Consider the following 20,696-nt stretch of genomic DNA (forward strand, 5'->3'; position numbering starts at 1 on the left):
TGCATGATTTGAATTACGAAATTTTGGATCCGAAATGCATATTTTGAATTATGGATTTCTGGATCCGGAATGGTTTTTTTGAATTATGGATTGTTAGATCCGGAATAAATTGTTTGACTTATGAATTCATGGATCCGGAATGCAATGATTTAGTTTCATTTAACTTTTTTTAATTTGTAAAAGCATGGACAATAGTGAAGGATCTGAACAAGAACTATATGACCGGGTTGGTGTGTGGGACGGTCTACGTGATGACGATATTGAAAAGTCATTGTCTAACAAAGCAATAATTAGTATATCGAAGAGATATGAATGTACAAATGTGTTTACTACATATAAGATAAAGTTAAGTTTATGTTTAGGTTGTTTGTTAATTGTTAAATGAAATAATTTGTTATGACAACTTTTATAGGTATTTCGTACTCGAGATGAACTCTGGATGTGGGTTAGAAAAGTTGCGTTTTACTTTGATTTTGTTATTTTATAAAATACATCACTTATTTAAAAATAAATAAGAACTTCATTTAAATAATGAAAACTAAAGAAACTAAATCACTTATTTAAAAAAATATATTATCTTGATTCAAATGCTTGCAAGTTTGGTAGCTACTGAACGAGTGCATACTAACCAAACCCCACAACTCCTCTAACTCACCCCAATACAAATTATATAATAGATTATGGTTTACTAATTTGAGCCAATACAAACACACAGTTACAAAAACAACAATTAATATTCCAGAAACAACAATCCAAAACATTACCAGAACCACCAATCCGGGATTCTACCAGAAGCATAAGTGCAGGATTTTACCAGATTTCATAATCCATAATTCTACCAAATTCCATAATCCAAAATTCTACCATATTTTATAATTTGAAATGTGAAAAAAACAATTACAAAAATAAAATTTCAAAGAAAAAACGGATGAAAAGATTCAAAACAAAAAAATTTACTTACCTTTAAGCACCAAATTGCCAATACCACTCTAAATCACGATGTGCGAGATTAAAAGGTACCACCGAGAGAATGAAGTTTTGCAGTTCGGAAATGCGGCCTCGCAAGAAGAAGATGATAGTGAGCATTTTTTAAGGATTTTATTCTATTAGGAGCATTTTTGAAATTTTAAAAATTAACAAAGACAATTTAGTTTTTGCGTAAGATTGTGGGGGGTGCAAGAAGAAAAATGTAAGGATAAGGATGAAAAAAAAAAGTGTCTCTCTTTAATCGAGATTAGCATTCTTATTATTGAAATGACGTGAGTGCTAATTTTTTTCCAAAAGACAGCTAGTTCGTTTATATGGTCGGCCATTCAAATGTTTTCAAATTATCAAATAAAAAGAGATTGAAAAAGAAGAATGATAAATGAAAGAATATTTCTTGCTTTATCTCAAATTCAGTGGCTATAAATTTGCTTTATTAACAAAAAGCTAATAAGTTATTTTTAAATTAAATAGTATAAAAATGCTAATAAATTTATTTGATTACAAATGTAATTATTTATCATCTTTAAAATTGCAATAATAAATTATAAAAGAAAAAAATATTAAAAAATAATGATTTTAAAATATAGTCAATGAAACTACAAGTATGAGTAATTTTTTAACATTGATGAGATATCTCTTATTAACATCTCAAAAGTTTTTTTGCTTTGTTAGAACTTTAGGATAAACACATTATTAAGCATTATAATTGCGCAAAAACTTTTACAGATAATGTGTATCTCACATATCTAATGCTAAAGTTGGATGAGCCAAAGTTTGAGACTAATGGGACCAAAGAGAAATAATATTTGTCCAACAAGAAAATAGGGACAATAGTTATTACGTAAATAACAAAAGTTGAATATATTTGAATATAAAAGATTATAGTTGGAAGAGGAAGATCATTAGACAAACTTAAAAATTGAAAATGCACGGGTCGGCACCGTAATATCGAGATTTTCACATTAAATAAATAAATAAACATGGTTATACGTGAGTGAAAAATAAACAGTTGTAACTTTCATTGAATTAATCAAAGACATTCAGTAGAACATTCCCTTAATATCAGAAAATCACCCGGCACGACCCAGGAACTTCTGAAAAGGGGAAATGTACGTTTTCATAATATCAGAGAAATCTAACTAAACACTAACACGGACTTGAGCGTCGGAATGCAATCACAGGTATCCCACCAAACGAACGCACGTGAAAAGGAAGAAAGACTTGAAGAATTGGACAGCTGGAGACACGACATTCATTGTGTATTGACGTTGATCAATATTACTCAGGTCCTGATATCATACAGGTAAACAAAATAAACATTAATCAATATGATTTTTAGTTTTGGTTTCTTCACCAAATTGCTACAGTTTTTTCCAATTTTATTAAAATGGGTAAAGTGTCTAATAAATTACTAAAAGTTAATATTTCTTTGAAACAAGTCACATTGTTTGAAAGTCGGTTCCATAAAGTTGACTTTAAGAAGGGTAGGAGGTGGTTCAATGCCATGTGTGCCAAATACACTGTAATAACTACTTATAAGTTTTAATAATTAAAGTAGAGAAAATGTTATTTGAATACTTTCTTCAAAATAGATTTATTTTGAAAATAAAATAATGGAAGTACCTAAAAAGATTGTTAAATTAGAAAATAATTAGGAAGTAAAGTATGATTTACGATAATGGGATAGTGAATTGTAAGTAGTTATTAAAGTGCAGAGGGGGCACGTAAGGGAGACAAAGATATTATGGATTGGTGTAAATTTGAGGAAGCAGTTAAACCGTTCATTATGATACTGTCTCTGCCCATCAACCGTTTCCTCTGTTTTTCTTTCCTTCATTAACGTTTTCTCAAACTTTTTCACACTTTTTCTCATTCCATCTTTTCTCATCACGGCAATGGAACCAAACACCGACGAACTTCTACGCGAGTTCCCCGGCGTCTTCCGCGCCTACAAAGACGGCCGCGTCGAGCGTCTCCTCGGCAACGAAACCACTCCTCCGGGAACTGACCCCACCACCGCCGTGCAATCCAAAGACGTCACCATAAACCCCCAAACCACCGTCGCCGCCCGCCTCTACCTCCCTCCCACCGCCGCCTCCTCCTCCCAGAAACTCCCTATTCTCTTCTACATCCACGGCGGCGCCTTCTGCGTCTGCACCCCCTTCAACCCCTCCTACCACGGCCACCTCAACGCAGTCTGCGCCGCCGCCAACGTTCTCGTCGCCTCCATCCACTATCGCCTCGCCCCGGAGCACCCCCTCCCCGTCGCCTACCACGACTCCTGGGAGGCCCTACAGTGGGTCGCCTCCCACGCCGCCGGCGCCGGGCCGGAGCCCTGGCTCAACGCCCACGCCGATCCAGAAAAACTGTTCCTCGCCGGCGACAGCGCCGGCGGCAACATCGCGCACAGCCTGGCGATGCGAGGCAGCGCAGAAGGGTTCGGGGGATTGAACCTGGAAGGGATGGTGCTGCTTCACCCATTCTTCGGGAACGATAAAAAGGACGAGCTTATAGAGTTTCTGTACCCCACGTACGGAGGAAGAAGCGACACATTGATCCATGCCCCGCTGGATCCGAAGCTGTCGGATCTGGCATGTCCGAGGTTGCTGATATTCTTGTCGGAGAACGATTTTCTGAGGGACAGAGGTTTGAGCTATTACGAAGCACTGAAGAACAGTGGGTGGAAGGGTGAGGTGGAGAAGGTGGAGTTCGAAGGAGAGGGCCATGTCTTTCATCTCCTTCATCCCTCTAAGCAAAGCTCATTGGATCTCGTTCAACAGTTCGTCGCATTCTTGAAGCAGATTCGTTCTCGCTGCTGATTCCTTGGTTAGATTATCATCACTCTCTTTCTTCTTTCTTCTCAAACACAAATCTTCATCTTCTTAAACACTAATTGCTTTTGCCTTCATGTTCTTCCACAATATTTTTATATTTATATATTTCTGGATCGAGTTGAAGACTTTGATCCTTTGGAAAACTTTTTCACAACTTTCACACAAGGATCTATTCGTAGCAATGTGTATATCGATCAACGATTTTTTCTGATCTAATACAATTTTAAAAATAAAAAAATATAGTACGGAACAAATACTTTTTAAGCAATTATAAAAAACATCTTTTTACTTAAAAAAAGTTAAAATACATTATTAATTTATATAATTGATAATTATATAATAGATAGATGTTATTTGTGTTACATATAAGTGATAAGGGTACAACTTGACCATTTGCTTTTACTTTTCTCTTGAAGAAAAAGCAAATTGACTACGAATATGAGCTACAACATCAAAGAATTGGTGACGGAAAGTAGTTTTTCATCATTAATACTCATGAATTATTTGCAAAAATTACATATAATTATTTCTTCATATAACTTTATTTGAAAAGTGCCCAAAACGTTGAGAAAAGTTATGAATCAACTACAAAACCTGTAAAAAAAATTTAAAAATCAAAGTTGAACTTCGAACCTACAACTTCATTAAAAAATAAAAGAAGAACAAAAAATTAAAGTGGTGTCAAAACATAATTTCTATGTTAGAATATAATTCTATTTTAAAGTAGAAATCGTATTTTAAAATTAAAGTGGTGTGTTTTAATAGTAACTTATTCCTTTCTGTAATTTTTAAAATTTGCTCCAATCTCATGCAAAAAACTGTGGGTATGCGTGTAATAATGGAAGATGAGTGAATGACCTAATAATAGTACGAAAAACGTGTTTCTTGCGGAGGAAACTTTTACATATTTTGTCGCTGTTATATCACATAAATAATTACAGAAATATGGGTCAATTTTAACAATTTTTAGAAATTCGATAAATCATGTTTTATAATACCATTTTTAAATACACCATATTTTAAAATTCAAACCATCAATGGAATATGATTTTAAGATTTTAATTTTTTTCCTTTTTATTAAGAACTCTTTTTTTTTGGTTTTTTATTTATTTAAAAATATTGTGATTTTCAATTTTAAATAAATTTTGTATATATTTTAATTTGTGTTTTTTTAATAGTGTGATTCATTAATTAAAAAAATTATGTTAATTTAATGTAATTTAAAAAGAATATATAACAACAAGACTGTAGTTGAAAATAAATAATAATATTAAATATGCATACACACACAAAAAAAATATAATAAAATTAGTTTTGAAAAATAAAATTTAAATCAATATTTATATTTAAATGAGAGTTGATCCAACATTATAATAAAATCATTAAATAATAACTAATTTAAAAAAAATAGTTACAATTATATTGAATATTAATTATTGATATTTAAAATAATTTATATTATTAATAAAAAAATTATAAAATTGCTTCTAATGTTATAAAAGTTTAAGGTTTAGATGTGTTGGAGGCTTTCTTGGTTGATTTCCTAATTAAATCTTTGGTAGGTGAATATATAGGTTGGTTTAGTAGAAATTAGTTTTGTAGTTTTGGTTGTTCAAACTTAGGTTAACCTATTCTAAAAACCAAACCAAGACTTTAATACACAAGATTAATCCCAAATAATTATGTAATGTGTATACACTTTGGAATTTTTATTTTTTTTACATCCTTTTATATTTTCTAATAGTTCTTATGGTCTTCTTGGTTTTGTAGAGATCCTAGTCTTGCTACTCCCCTAAAAGTTTTTTGGATTTGTTGAACTCTTTGCTCTCCTTTCTTTAGCTTATGTTATTTTATTTTTTATGCAGGGTATTGTGTTTTAAACTCACAACACCAATTAAAAAATAATTAAGAAAAATAAAGAAAGACCAGTGGATGTTTGGAGATCATAAAAGGGGAAGGTTGTTGATTAAGAAGAGCAAGATAAGCTCATGGAAGAAGTGGAGATGTTTTAATAATGAACATTTATCATCTTGAAGATCTTATGTTGTATTACAACAATGTTATTCATTTAATGTGTGTTGCATTTTTTTCTTCTATTGTTTTGAATTTTTGTCTTGACCATGGAATTGGAAATGACAATGCGGTCACATCGTTACGCATAGACTCGTCCTACATAGATTCATCCCACATTTGGTTTGCAAAATACATGTTATGTGTAAAAAATACGAGTTCTTTTATTGATCGGCTCAAATAAGAAATATATTTTTTTAATTAATAAAAAATTAAATAAAAATATTGAATAAAATTTATTTTTGTTTATTAAGTTAATATTTTTTCTTATTTAAATGAATTAGGTAAATGGTCTCACAATATTATTCTCACAACAAATGCCTAATAAGATACGAGTAAACAATTATAATGATAATGAATGAAATTTGAATTTCAATCGTATAATAAATTGACTAATAAAATACTTCATTAAATATACATTTTTTTTAAGATAATACACATATACACATAGTTACTATTTTAATTTGAAAAGTGATATAAATAATATATATAATAATAATACTATATTTATTTATTTTTATAAAAAATACTAAGGTCTGACTAATGCATTTAGCATTTGATAAATATTGGAACCTAAACAATCTATGCATTTTAGAAAGACAAAAAAATTCTATTAAATATTAAAAAAAATATTATCAAAATTCTTGAAGGTGTTATGAATTAAGGATTGAGGATAGTTTCTTCCTGCACACTTTCTTCTTACACAAATACTCAAATTATCCTTTAACATTTTCATTGGATGTTTTTTATTTAATTCTGGAAGGTGAAATTCTGAGATGTCCTAGGAAATAGAATATGGAAGTTAGAATTTATGTTTCAGATTATACAAATTGTACAATCCAATGTACAAATCTCTTTTCCAAATTATAGAATTGAGAATGAATAATTTTAGAATTTTTTATAATATGGGACTACAAAAAGAATGTGCAAGAAGTAATTACGGGATCCAAAAAAAGTCTAAATTTTTAAAATGTTTGAGTTATCGGGTCAGTTTGCCCCATCCCACACTTAGATCGCATAGATTGTGAGTTATATGACGTAGACATAAGCGGTCTAGAAGGTTAAAATAGACAGTCCATTCCACATTTTTTCTTAGTGAGTCATCCCACATGACTGATCCCACTTTATTATCCATACATACAACATTCAATGTTATTTAAATTTATATAATATTAATATATACAAGTAAAAGTTATAATTATAAGTGATAATAAAAGTTAAAAAATATATATTGATTCATTGACAATAGACTTATATCATATTACTTAATCAATATAATTAACTCGGTACACTAATCTTCAATATAAGAACCTCAACATACAAAATCTTAAACCTTAAGATCTTCTACACCTTCTTAAAAACCTACCACAATAACACATTAATCACCCTCATCAACATTTTTTATATTTAGAAATAACTGAAATAATTTTTTACCTTACCTTACCTACATAATAGCCCTACAAAGTTGACCATCAATGCGTTGACCATCAATGCTTGCGATATATTCTGCATGCACATGAAACTAACCCACTTTCTTCTCCGTCTCCTTCTTCCGCCATGGATTCAAGCTCTACCGAAGTAGCCTTCGATTTCTCACCCTTTCTCAAAGTCTACAAAGACGGTACCGTCCAGAGAGTTTCAGGCTGCGACGTCGTTCCGCCGTGTTTCGATACCGAAACAAACGTCGAATCCAAAGACGTCGTAATCTCCAAAGACGACGACGTTTCAGCCAGGTTATTCATTTCCAAACTCACCGATCAAACCCAAAAGCTTCCTCTCCTAGTCTACTTCCACGGTGGTGGGTTCTGCATAGAAACACCATACTCTCCTCCTTACCACAAATTCCTCAACTCAATCGTTTCCAAGGCCAACATCGTTGCTGTCTCTGTTCATTACAGAAGAGCCCCGGAGCACCCCGTTCCCATTGCTTACGAAGATTCATGGACCTCGCTCAAATGGGTCGCGTCCCATTTCGACGGAAACGGCCCCGAGGAGTGGCTGAACCGCCACGCTGATTTCGGGAAGGTTTTCTGCGGCGGGGACAGCGCGGGAGCAAACATCGTACACAACATGGGTATTCGGGCGGGGACTCATGGGCTTCCGGGTCTGAACATTGAGGGAATTGTTCTGGTGCATCCGTACTTTTGGGGCGTGGAGCGAATCGGAAGTGAGAGCGAAAAGGCTGAACTTCTGGCAATGGTGGATAATTTGTGGCGTTTTGTTAGCCCCACCTCGACAGGATCCGACGACCCGTTGATCAACCCGGGTACCGATCCGAATCTGGGGAAACTGGGTTGCAAGAGAGTGGTGATTTTTGTTGCTGAGAATGATTTGATGAAGGATAGGGGCTGGTATTACAAGGAGTTGGTGGAGAAGTGTGGGTGGGAGGGTGTTGCAGAGGTGGTGGAGGCGAAAGGAGAAAACCACGTTTTTCACCTGTTCAATCCAGATTCTGACAACGCCATCTCCCTCCTCCATCGATTTGCTTCCTTTATCAACCATTCTTAGTACTTAATACTTCACTGTGCACTTTCGTATGAAAAACTTCAGAATTATCACACAATTTTTCATCCTTGTTTGCAATATCATTGCAAATAAATTTAAGATTAAACATTTTATAATTTATAAGTAAGTATTTTTCTAAAGTTAAGTTGGAGTTAAAACCTATTTTTTAATATGATAGATCAAGTCTGTTACAATGAAAAATTGTTAGTCTTATGATTTTATCTAGATTAATTATTTGTAATTTTTGTTACAATATTAATATTTTAATTATTCTTAATTTTATTTTAAATTTAATTATTTATTACTTTTAAACTATTACAATGAAAGGATGAAAATGTACTAAACGGAATTGGAACTAAGAGAACTATTAAACCACTTTTCGGTCGGTGGATCAGCCTGCACCTCACTCTTTTCTCTTGAACGAACTCCTGCAACTCTTGTTTTTCCACTCTTCATTTCCGTGAACTTCGGGACTTGCATGGTACGTGCAAAAGACACTATGACGTTCAAGTCAAACTTCAGCACTCAACACTCAATATTTAGTACTATATGATTGCGTACATGATCCTTTGGAATTTGTGTTTATTTATATAATATTGTAGGTCCTTGATTATTGGACATGATTAAGGATTTAATATGTACTTAAGAATGCACCATTTAATGTTTAACCTTTGATTAGTTCACCTGCTTGGATGTGATGGTCTCGATCAACCTGGACCAAACGCTGGACTTTAATTCGGTCGTACGGACCGATTGGTACACGTACTATACTATCATTACTTATCATTATAATAAAATAATTTAAAAAACAAAAAATTATTAATTATTAATTGATATTTAATCTTAATTATAAATTTTTTAACTAACTAGTTTATTATTATACATTTTTTTTCTATCATACACTCGTCTACTTGTTCTCTAAGTTAGTATTCATATATATGTTTATAGTAGAAATGAAAATACCTAAAGAAAAGCTTTATCAAATTCCACTATAGAAGCTCAGGGTACTTAAAATTTGAACAATACTTTTATAGTCACAAAAGTCTTAACTGTCTGAAGTAACTAATGAAGTACCTACAATAAATATTCACTCAAATCAATAGTAAAATGATAACATTAATACAAGCTGATAAATAAAATATATTTTTTATAATATTTTTATTCTTAATAACCTAATAATTATTCATAAGATATATTCTCCCGTTAAAATAATTTAATCTCTTATAAATAGTTGTAGCAAATCTCAAAATTGAAGTGTTATTATTATAATGGGTAATGAAGAGATTTTGTTATTTTCTTATTCAAGAGAAGTTGATATATCAACACTGTGAGTAGCAAAAATATACACTTCACACTTTAATAAATTATTATTTTAATTATTTTTTAGATTAAAATATCATTATATTATTATAAACCGTTGTTAAAACTGGTTGCAGTTGATTCAGGAGTTAAAATTAAAATTAAAATTAAAATAAATTTATTTCTTGTTTTAATATTATTTTTATAATTTTAATATTATATTATTCTTAACTTTTGTGACTTTACGTGCTTCTCCCGTCTCTTAAGGAAACATTACATTAATGAATGTGTAGAGTAAAAGACACGATTACACTTAAAGTAATTTTTTAAGAAATATATACTTATATAGTTTAAGTTTTTTCTATTCTATTTAAAAAAATATTTATTTAATTTCTACATCAAGATTCATTGTTGTCATCCTCTTATGTATCATCTAAGAAAAATGTGTTAAAATTGATCATACGTATCGTTTCTAGCAACCTCATTCCTCGTGAATTTTAATTCTTCATTTAGTAAAGGGATTTAGATTTTTCTATAATATGAACATGATGACTCATATTATTCTGTTTTATATAACTACTCTTATTCACTCTTTGCCTAAAAAGCATCATTTGGCACATTTCAAAAACTTTATTATCCTATTCTAATTTCTATAAATTATTAGAACAGATTAATTTGAATTTGATTATAAATAAGTAAATTGTGTTTATAAACATATGTTTTTTTTATCAGCGTTTATAAACATATGCAAAACTTTTTTTTTCTGCCTTGAAGAAGTTTTGTCTGACGTGAGCAACTTTTTGTTTTTTCTTTTGAACTTTTATTTTTTATTTTTTATTTTAAATTGAAATTTTATATAGACAAAATTGAATATATATATATATATAATATTATTTTCTCCTCCTCTAAATAACTAAACCTTGAAAATATGATTTTTGTGATATAAAAGAAATAGTGTAAGGTGACAAAAATTACTCTGTAATGATTATTCTAGATACTCTAAAGAATAATTAATAAAAATAAAAATGAAACATTTGATGGGTTTTAACTTATAAAACAAAAAAAGACAATTAACTAAATAAAAAAATATAAAGGTGTTGTACTGTTTTATTTATTGATTTTTGTGTTAAAAAATGTATTATTCACAAAATAATTTGGCTATATTCACTTGAATCTAATAAAGTAATTAAGAGAAAAAAATAAAATTATTATAAAAATATTCATGTTATACTTAATAGTTTTAGTGTTCTTAATAATTTTTGGGGAGAAGTGATTCTCACAACATATTTTTTACAAAATAATATACCACATGACAAAATTTATGAATTGTGAAAAGTTATCAACCTAACTTCTAATTTTATATTCTTATGTTATGTGAAAGATAGTGTTACCTATAAGTTTTTTGTTGTTAAAAGTGATATAATTGAACGTTATAGTATGTAGAGACAAAATATGTTAAGTTTTTTTAACATGTTTTTCCTTTAAAGATTATTGATACATCTGAACAACTTATAGACATTGTTAGTGATGCCGTGGTGAGGGCTTGAGAAGAAGTAAAAAAAAAATAAAGGAAACTTTATTTAAAGATGATTTTTACACTTATCTAATTGAAAATAATTCAACAAATTTTTTACAAGCTATGAGTGCTCTTAAAGCAAAACATTGGGATAAGAACATTAGGCTTGAAATTGATTACATTAAGAAAAAATAGTAGATTTTTCTAAACGAGCAAAACTCATTGGCTATGAGTGGATCTTTAAGAAAAGATAACACCATGATGGATCTATATAAAAGTATAAGGGAAGATTAGTTACGAAAGGTTTACTAAAACCCAACATAGATTACTTTAATACCTTTGTCATGGTTACTAGGATTTTGCTCTATTCAAGTGTTGTTAGCTCTATCATTCATCTATAAGTTAGTTATCCATCCAAATGGAGGATAATCTATTTCTCAACCTTAGTATGTCAAAATAATTAGGGATTTATTATATTTAAGGATTAAATATATTTTTCGTCCTCGTAATATAACACATAATTGATTTTCATCTCTGATTCAAACTTTAAACCTTCGTCATACTTGTAATATGAAAATGATTGAAATGAGTATTTGACCGGAGACAACGTTGATATTTTTTTACGTGACAAATAAAGTTTAAAGATGGATTATATTATAATATTATAACATTCATGTCAACGATAAATTATTATAGACATCAAAATGAAAATTTAAGGACTAAATCCAATTTTAACTTTATTTTCTTACATAAAATGATTTTTTTTATATAAAAAAGATTTAAAAAATTATAATTAATATTTTTATTTATATTAAAATGAAACTTATAATTATAATTAATATTTAGAATTAAAATAAATATTAAAATTAATATAATATTTATAATTACTATTAATATAATATTTAAAATTATAATTAATATTTATGAATAAATATTCGCATTTATATGAATTATAATATGACGGGATGAATAAGGTAGTGGCAACAACTAATAAAGCAGCCAACGCAGTTAAAATTGCAGTTGTACAATGTAATTAATTATAATATTAATATTATAACTAATATTATAATTAATATTATAATTAATATTTATAATTAATTTTAATTATAAATATTAATTATAATATTTACTATAATTATAAGATCCATTACGTCAATTTTAAAAAATAAAAATTAAATTTACCATTCATGACTTTAGTTAAAAAAAAATATGTGTCATATACAATTTTAATTTAAAAAATATGAATGAAATTTCTCCTACAAGACTTTTGATTTTAAAAAAATAAAAATATCATACAAAATTTATCATTGAAAAAAATAGTTTAACTCGTATTTCTGAAATACAAGTTATCCTAACGTAACTTAATCATTCACAAAATAAAATTATATTCAAAAAATAATTTAAGTAAGAAATTAATGATAAGTTTTCCCACAAATTTCAATATTACCATTTATTATATTATATGTTTTAAAATCAAATAAACGGCACTCCTCGATTTTAACGAGTGAACGTTAAAATCCATAAAAGCGATAAAATCTAAACTTGAAAACGCTGTTTTGTTTGAAAATGTTATGCGGCGTTTTCACGGCGACTTTTCTGTGAACTTTTTTCTGCATATATTCCAAATACTTATCTTTTAATTTTAATCTCAGCCATTAGATTAATCACATAAGAGAGAGATAGAGAAAAAGATGGGATGAATTGATATCTTGACTACTATAATAAATAAATAATTACTTATATTAATATTTTAATTATATATTTAGTATTTTTTAATACAATTATTATTAAATATATTATTAAAATAAAATTACTTTTTATTAAGTTTTGTTCTTTGAATATGAGTTAAATCTTTTCAAATTTAGAAATCAAGTTGTTTCTTACGGCTAAAGAGGAATTTACCTTAAAAAAATAATTATATGTTATATTGCTTAAAAAGAAATAAACTTAATGTTTCATGAAACACATATAAACATTTGATAGTGTTACTATTGTCGAATTTTAGTATCAACACAGTTAAACACTTATTGATAAATAAACTTTCAATATCATCATGTATTTATAAACGTTTTAACATTTAATAAGTAAACTAAAATTAAAAGAAAATAAAGAATCAATAAATGTATTATCATCTTATACAAATTTATCATATATTATTAATTATGTTTTAAAAGAATTTAATTAATAATTAATTACTTAATTAATATTTGAAGGTTTTTTTCCACAAATAATATAATTTTATTTAATATTTCTTAAAATGGACAAAAAAAATTATTCCAAAAATAGGTCAAGTAATATTTATCACATATTAATTTTTATATTAAACTGAACATTTATATTTTTTATGTATAACTTTAATTATATCAAATTTCACTAACATCAACATCGTAATCTTATCTAATTACAGAACTTGTCAATTTTTGGAATTTTTTTTCTAATTAAAAAAATAAGAAATATAGATACAGTGTTGGAAAATATCCATATTTAAATTACTTGTTCAACATGTTTTATTGGTCTACATAAATGATTTTAATAGCTTCTCGAGTTACTAAAATTTCTTCTATCATTAACTATAATATTTATTTATAAGTTAGTTATTCATTGAAATTGAGAATAATTTATTACTCGATATAAAATGATTGTAATGAGTTTTTATCTTGTTATTTTTTTTTACCAACAAATTTAGATAGTAAAGTATATTATAATATTATAACATTCATATTTGTAGCCGAGTCATCACAAAAATTCAGAGACTAAATCCAATTTTAACATTACTTTTTTTCACAGAAAATATTTTTTATATAAAAAGATATAAAAATTAAAAAATATATTATAATTAATATTTTTATTTATATTAAAACTGAATCTTATAATTGTGATAAATATTATAATTAATATTAACTAATATAACTATTATAATTATCATTAATATAATATTTATAATTATCATTACTATAATATTTATAATTATAATTAATATTTATGATAAATATTAATTATAATATTTTAATTTAAGATTTATTTATAAATAATTATTTTATTGGTATAATAGATTTTCATCTAGTTTATTCTTTAAATTCTTTATAAATATGTATAGTCCATCTATGTATATTTTTTATGATCTAATTCTTTCATATTTTTTATTTTTTTTTCAATAATACTTTTTTTTTATATGATGACAAATAATTATTGTTAACTGAAATATTAGTTTAATATATAAAAACTTTTATAATTTTATTTATTTATTATAATATGACGGGATGAATAAAGTAATCCCTACAACTAATAAAGCATCCAACGCAGCTAAAATTGCAGTTTTGTAATTAATTATAATATTAATATTATAACTAATATTTATAATTATAATTAACAATTATAATATTTACTATAATTATAAGATCCATTACTTCAATATTAAAAAATAAAAATTAAATTTACCATTCATGACTTTAATTAAAAAAAATATGTTTGTCATGTACAATTTAATTTAAAAAAATTAAAATGAAATTTCTCCTACAATACTTTTGCTTTTAAAAAAAATATAGAAATATCATACACAACTTTATAATTGAAAAAAAAAAGAAGTTACTCGTATATCTGGAATATAAATTCTCCTAAAGTAACTTAATCATTCACAAGATAAAATTATATTCTAACAACAATTTAAGTAAGAAATTATTGATAAGTTTTCCGACAGATTTCAATATTACCATTTATTAGATCATATGCTTTAAAATCAAATAAACACCACTCCTTAATTTCAACGATTGAACATTAAAATCCAAAAAAGTATAAAATCTAAACTTTGAAAACTCTGTTTTGTTTGCACAACGATTCTTGAAGTTGGTTTATTGAAGTTGGTAAGTGATGAGATGGTTGTGATAAATTCTTTTTCTTTTTTAATGTTTAAAAATGTAAATTTACAAATTTATCTTTATTTTTAAAATATTTAAATAATAAAATATAAAATATAAAAAATACAAGTTCCTTACATTTTTTTTAAAAAAAATTATAAATAACATAATGAGTGTGATTGAAAAAAAATAAATTTTATAAATTCATTTAATATATAAAAAATTAATTAAGTATTTTAGATGATTAATATTATTTATTATTATATAATTTTTTTTTATAAATAATTATATATATATATTATTAATAAAATTATTAATATTTAATATAAATAAAATAAAATAAAAATAATTAATATTATTATTTATTAAAATTATTTTATTTGCATCTTTTATTATTATTAATTTAATATTTATATTATTAGTATTAATAAGACTTTACATTATTATTATTATTATTTATTTGGGTATGTAAAGTTTATTTAAAAATATTAGAAAAAATCTTCTTCCCTTCATGAATGGTAAGCACAAAAAACCCATTCAACTTTCCCTTTCCACTTCCCTTCTTCCTCATGCATCATTATGAATGGCCTCTCTGAATTTTTTTCTGCATGTCATTCCAAATTCTTTCATGCTTCAAAGCGACTCACATTTTGTACTTCTCTTTTCAACCATTAGATTAATCACATAGGAGAGAGCTAGAGAGAAATATCGGAAGATTGACTCACTATTAAGAATGTTTCAAACTCTAAGATTTTGCTAGTCACACGGTTCTTCAATGTTAGACCCTTATTTCAAAAAAAAAAAAAAAGTTTTATGCATTTATAATTTTTTTAACATTTAATAAGTAGAAATGATAATGCGGATAGGTTTGCTAAAAAAAAAAAATATGTGATAGACTCACTAATCTATCTTACTAATCAATTTAGGTATGTTTCGCATAATTTGTAGTTTGCGTAAGCCAACAGCTCGACAGGCGGGTTTATCCACAAATTCGTATAAATAAAAAAATAATTATTTTTCCTTTTGTAAAAAAAATATATCCAACTCATACATTATTGTATTAAGATATTTATTTTATTTTGAAAATATTAAATTTAGTGTACTAAAAAATATTTGAGTTTAATAAAAAATAATACAAAGAAGATATTTCAATGAAATATTCCCTAAAAAAATATGTTTTTTAATTGGATATGTTTAATATGGTGGTGTATTTGTTTTCATGTCATTTTTTTGAATTGGATGCTAGTATATTAGAAGACTTTCAAGTACACAGAAAGAAAAATAGATTTAAAATAAATTTTTAATTATTTTTAATGAAGTCTTATAACAATGTTTATACTTAAATTTTTTTTTAAATTTTTTTTTAATTGAATGATTTGAAATGAAAATAAGTTTTAATTTTTCAATAACAGAAATAGATTATTTTATAATTAATAAAATTTAATTTAATTTTTAAATATTCTTCTTCTGAAATAATATTTTATTGTCGATTTCAGAAAATAAGAAATGAAATTACACCGTGTAAAATATCCATATTTGAATTACTCATACATGATTCCTTATTGGTCTACAAAGATTCGTTGAAGGAGTGGAAAATGGGTTCAGACTTTATATGATCGTATTCAGTAGGAATTTATTGTCTACACTGAAGTCCATTATATTATACCTACTCCTCTTCTCTTCTCTATATAACACAACCATACCTTCACTTTCTTCAGTATCACCTTGCTTCAGCCATGGCTTCCCTCTCTACCGAAGTAGCCATGGATTTATCACCCTTTGTCAAAATCTACAAAGATGGTCACATCGAGAGAGTCACCGGGAACGACATCGTTCCGCCGTGTCTCGATCCCGCTACAAATGTGGAATCCAAAGACGTGGTAATCTCAAAAGACGACGACGTATCAGCCAGGATCTTCATTCCCAAACTCACCGATCAAACCCAGAAGCTCCCCCTCCTAGTCTACTTCCACGGTGGGGGATTCTGCATAGAAACACCATACTCTCCTCCTTACCACAAATTCATCAACTCACTTGTTTCCAAGGCCAACATCGTTGCTGTCTCTGTTCATTACAGAAGAGCCCCAGAGCACCCCGTTCCAATTGCTCACGAAGATTCATGGACCTCGCTCAAATGGGTGGTGTCCCATTTCGACGGAAACGGCCCTGAAGAGTGGCTGAACCGCCACGCTGATTTCGGGAAGGTTTTCTGCGGCGGGGACAGTGCGGGAGCGAACATCTCACACCACATGGCTCTGCGGATCGGAATCCATGGGCTTCCGGGTATGAACCTGCAAGGGATTGTGCTGGTGCATCCTTACTTTTGGGGCGTGGAGCGAATTGGCTCTGAGGCCCAGGAGCATGTTCCCATCGTGGAGAATTTGTGGCGTTTTACTAGCCCAGCCTCCACAGGATCCGACGACCCGTTGTTGAACCCGGCTAAGGATCCGGATCTGGGGAAGCTGGGTTGCAAGAGAGTGCTGGTTTGCGTTGCTGAGAAGGATTTTCTGAAGGATAGGGGTTGGCATTACAAGGAGTTGCTGGAGAAGAGTGAGTGGGAAGGTGTTGCAGAGGTTCTGGAGGCGAATGGAGAAGGTCACGTTTTTCATTTGTTCAATCCAGATTGTGACAACGCTGTTTCCTTGCTCGATCAAATTGCTTCCTTCATCAACCACACTTAGTTAAGGTTTCTGAATTTCCAGCCAAACTTGTTGTTGCCATCCTTGTTTTACTCGCACTTACTAGAATAATTTTCACTTTCCATTTTCTTTTATGTCATCACCATCGTATTCTTCGTCAATTCACGTGCTTAATTATGAACTCTGCTCCTTTATACATGCAAAAAATTGATACTATTCTATTACTTCTTATTTCTAGTTTATTAATCATTTTTTTTAAAACCACGTATTATTTCAATTATTATTAATATAAATTATACATTTTTTTATATATTTAAATTACATTAATCAAATTATCTTAGAAACTTTCATTTCAAATTTTCTAACTTTCCTTACCTGCTACCAACCAAACTAAAACCCCAACCAAACAAAGCCAATAGATTGATCGAATTTAATATAATATTTTAACTCGATTAATTAAAATTCAATTTACAATATATAATATAATTTGGTTGAGTTGAATTGTGTGAATGCTCCTTACGTAGGACCGTGCGTTTGTATTGGTCAATATTTTCCTTGCCCTTTTATACGTTAATAACATTCATTTCACAAACTAATAAAATAATATTTTAATTATATTTAATTTATTTTTAAATATTATTATATTATTATAATGTACTGTGAAGTATATATTTTTATAAGAATTGATTTGTGAGTATGGGATTGTTAATTATTGAGAAGACTATGATAAGGTGGCGAAGCTTGTGTGGATACCAACCACAACCACTCAAATATCTTCACCATCGTCATCAACCACTACCACTTCCTCCCAAACCATTTTCACCCAAAATCAAACCTTTACACTCATCTACCACCATGGATAACTCACCCTCCACAGACACTGAAGTGGCCTATGAGATCCCTCCCATCCTCAAAGTCTACAAAAACGGTCGCATAGAGAGGCTAGAGGGTGTCCAAGTTCTTCCTCCGGAGCTTCATCCTGAAACCAACGTAGAATCAAAAGACGTCGTAATCTCCGAAGAACATGGCATATCCGCTAGGCTTTACATTCCCAAAACCACTTACCCTCCGCCGCAAAAGCTACCTCTCCTTGTTTACTTCCACGGCGGCGCCTTCATAATCGAAACGCCGTTTTCTCCCACCTACCATAACCTCCTCAACACCCTTGTTTCAGAGGCTAATGTAATAGGCGTCTCTGTGCACTACAGGAGAGCACCGGAGCACCCGGTTCCCGTCGCCCACCACGATTCCTGGGCTGCTCTCAAATGGGTCGCTTCCCATGCCGCTGGAAACGGCCCTGAGGAGTGGCTGAACGACCACGCAGATCTGGGAAAACTGTTCTTATCCGGGGACAGTGCCGGAGCCAACATCGCAAGCTATTTGGGCATTCGGGTCGGATCGGAAGGGCTGCCTGGGGTGAAGGTTGCAGGGATTGCTTTGGCGCATCCTTATTTTTGGGGAGAGGAAGCCCTCGAGTGTGAGGCGAAGCGGCCGGAAGACGCGGCGAAGGTGCTACAGCTGTGGCGGTTTTCATGCCCAAGTACGAGTGGATCCGACGACCCGTTTATCAACCCGGGTAAGGATCCGAATCTGGGGAAGCTTGGTTGTGAGAGGGTGCTTGTTTTTGTGGCTGAGAAGGATTTGCTGAAGGACAGGGGCTGGTACTACAAAGAATTGCTGGATAAGAGTGGTTGGTGTGGATCTGTGGAGGTGTTGGAGACGAAGGAGGAGAACCATGTGTTTCATCTGTTGAATCCAAGCTGTGAGAATGCTAAGCTTCTTCTTCACCGAATTGTTTCCTTTATCAAACAGGATTGAACGTTGTTATGTGTGTTTTAGTTCTCTTTTTTAGTTCTCACTGTAACAAGCATGGCTTGTATCTGCGATGAAGCGGTGAGAGAGATGAATTCAGCCATGGAAGATGATAAGAAGAGGTTGAAATTGAAGTTAATAGTATAAATAAACATGGCTCTGCTTTGAATCTGATCTTTATATTTAAATTAAGGAATTAGTAATTTTATTGTTGTTAAGCATAAAAAAGATATTATCATATTAGATTCATACATTATTAATAACTAAAATAATAATTAAAATTGTTATGTTTTGAGATTTAAGTTTATGTAATATTTTTAAAATATTAAATTTTAACTGATGAAATTACCTATTAAAATTGACTCAAAATAGTTTTAACCGACACGACAACAACAATAGAAAATGACATAAAAAAGATAAACAGTATTTTTTTTCATTGATGTGTATTTTTTTTTTCACTCATCATACTAATTAAAGTGTTTCAGTAAGAAACATGTTTACGTGAATATTTTGTTTAGACAAATTATTCAATCTTATCCACAAATATTTAGTGGGGAAAATGAAAGGTGTAAAATCTCTTATTCTAAATAAAGATAGGATTATGTCATGAATATTAGTTTGAGTTGAATTGTTATCAACTTAAATTTTAAATCCTAAATCTTAAATTTAAATGAATTTTTGATATTATTTTGTGGCATCTTTTTAACTGTCATAATTCAATCTCTTTATCACATTCTACTAATGAATGATAAAACAGTTTCTTATAAAAAAAAAGGTGATGTTTTAGAAAGGACTTTTGAAATCAAATTGAGATATATACCAAACTCTTTTGAGAGATATTCTTTTGAACCAAAAATCATTTCCTTGGAGCATTTTCTTGAGGTTGATTGGATCATGGGAGTTTCTTCTTGCACCCTACATTTTTCTTACTGTACTCTTTAAAATACCAAAATTACCCTTTCACAGTTTTATGTGATTTCGAAACAAGAGTTCTATAAGCAAAAAGTATTTCAGAATAGGGATTCCATAAGTAGATAGTGTTTTCGGAATAGAAAATCAGAAGACAAAAAATCATTCTAGAATATTTTTTTGGGAATACATTTTTTGATTTCTGGATTGGTAAATCCAAAATTAATAAAATGAGTTCCAGAAAATACATTGTAGAAATATTTCGAAAAGA

General features: G+C 29.3%; 4 protein-coding genes across 4 annotated transcripts; all 4 read left to right on the plus strand.

The window, feature by feature from the left end:
• Positions 1-2,661: 2,661 nt before the first annotated feature.
• On the plus strand, positions 2,662-5,917 carry LOC137808773 (2-hydroxyisoflavanone dehydratase). The gene is made up of 2 exons (XM_068610046.2): positions 2,662-3,813; positions 5,687-5,917. The coding sequence occupies exon 1, from the start codon at positions 2,883-2,885 to the stop codon at positions 3,804-3,806; it is 924 nt and encodes a 307-aa protein (XP_068466147.2). The 5' UTR covers positions 2,662-2,882; the 3' UTR covers positions 3,807-3,813; positions 5,687-5,917.
• Positions 5,918-7,179: 1,262 nt separating this feature from the next.
• LOC137806009 (putative carboxylesterase 12) lies at positions 7,180-8,440 on the plus strand. The gene has a single exon (XM_068605881.2). It carries the CDS (start codon positions 7,449-7,451, stop codon positions 8,397-8,399), a length of 951 nt encoding a protein of 316 aa, XP_068461982.2. The 5' UTR covers positions 7,180-7,448; the 3' UTR covers positions 8,400-8,440.
• Positions 8,441-16,769: 8,329 nt separating this feature from the next.
• Positions 16,770-17,885, plus strand: LOC137808775 (putative carboxylesterase 12). Its single transcript, XM_068610048.2, has one exon. The coding sequence runs from the start codon at positions 16,802-16,804 to the stop codon at positions 17,744-17,746; it is 945 nt and encodes a 314-aa protein (XP_068466149.1). The 5' UTR covers positions 16,770-16,801; the 3' UTR covers positions 17,747-17,885.
• A 494-nt stretch (positions 17,886-18,379) lies between these two features.
• LOC137808774 (putative carboxylesterase 12) lies at positions 18,380-19,685 on the plus strand. The gene has a single exon (XM_068610047.2). The coding sequence runs from the start codon at positions 18,401-18,403 to the stop codon at positions 19,520-19,522; it is 1,122 nt and encodes a 373-aa protein (XP_068466148.1). The 5' UTR covers positions 18,380-18,400; the 3' UTR covers positions 19,523-19,685.
• Positions 19,686-20,696: the final 1,011 nt, after the last annotated feature.

The sequence above is a fragment of the Phaseolus vulgaris genome, chromosome 3 (assembly GCF_051622355.1).
Source record: "Phaseolus vulgaris cultivar YP4 chromosome 3, ASM5162235v1, whole genome shotgun sequence".
In the NCBI taxonomy this organism is placed as follows: domain Eukaryota; kingdom Viridiplantae; phylum Streptophyta; class Magnoliopsida; order Fabales; family Fabaceae; genus Phaseolus; species Phaseolus vulgaris.

Excerpts from the sequence above, each read along its gene's own strand:
- LOC137808773 (XM_068610046.2), top strand. The coding sequence starts at position 2,883 with ATGGAACCAAACACCGACGAACTTCTACGCGAGTTCCCCGGCGTCTTC.
- LOC137806009 (XM_068605881.2), top strand. The coding sequence starts at position 7,449 with ATGGATTCAAGCTCTACCGAAGTAGCCTTCGATTTCTCACCCTTTCTC.
- LOC137808775 (XM_068610048.2), top strand. The coding sequence starts at position 16,802 with ATGGCTTCCCTCTCTACCGAAGTAGCCATGGATTTATCACCCTTTGTC.
- LOC137808774 (XM_068610047.2), top strand. The coding sequence starts at position 18,401 with ATGGGATTGTTAATTATTGAGAAGACTATGATAAGGTGGCGAAGCTTG.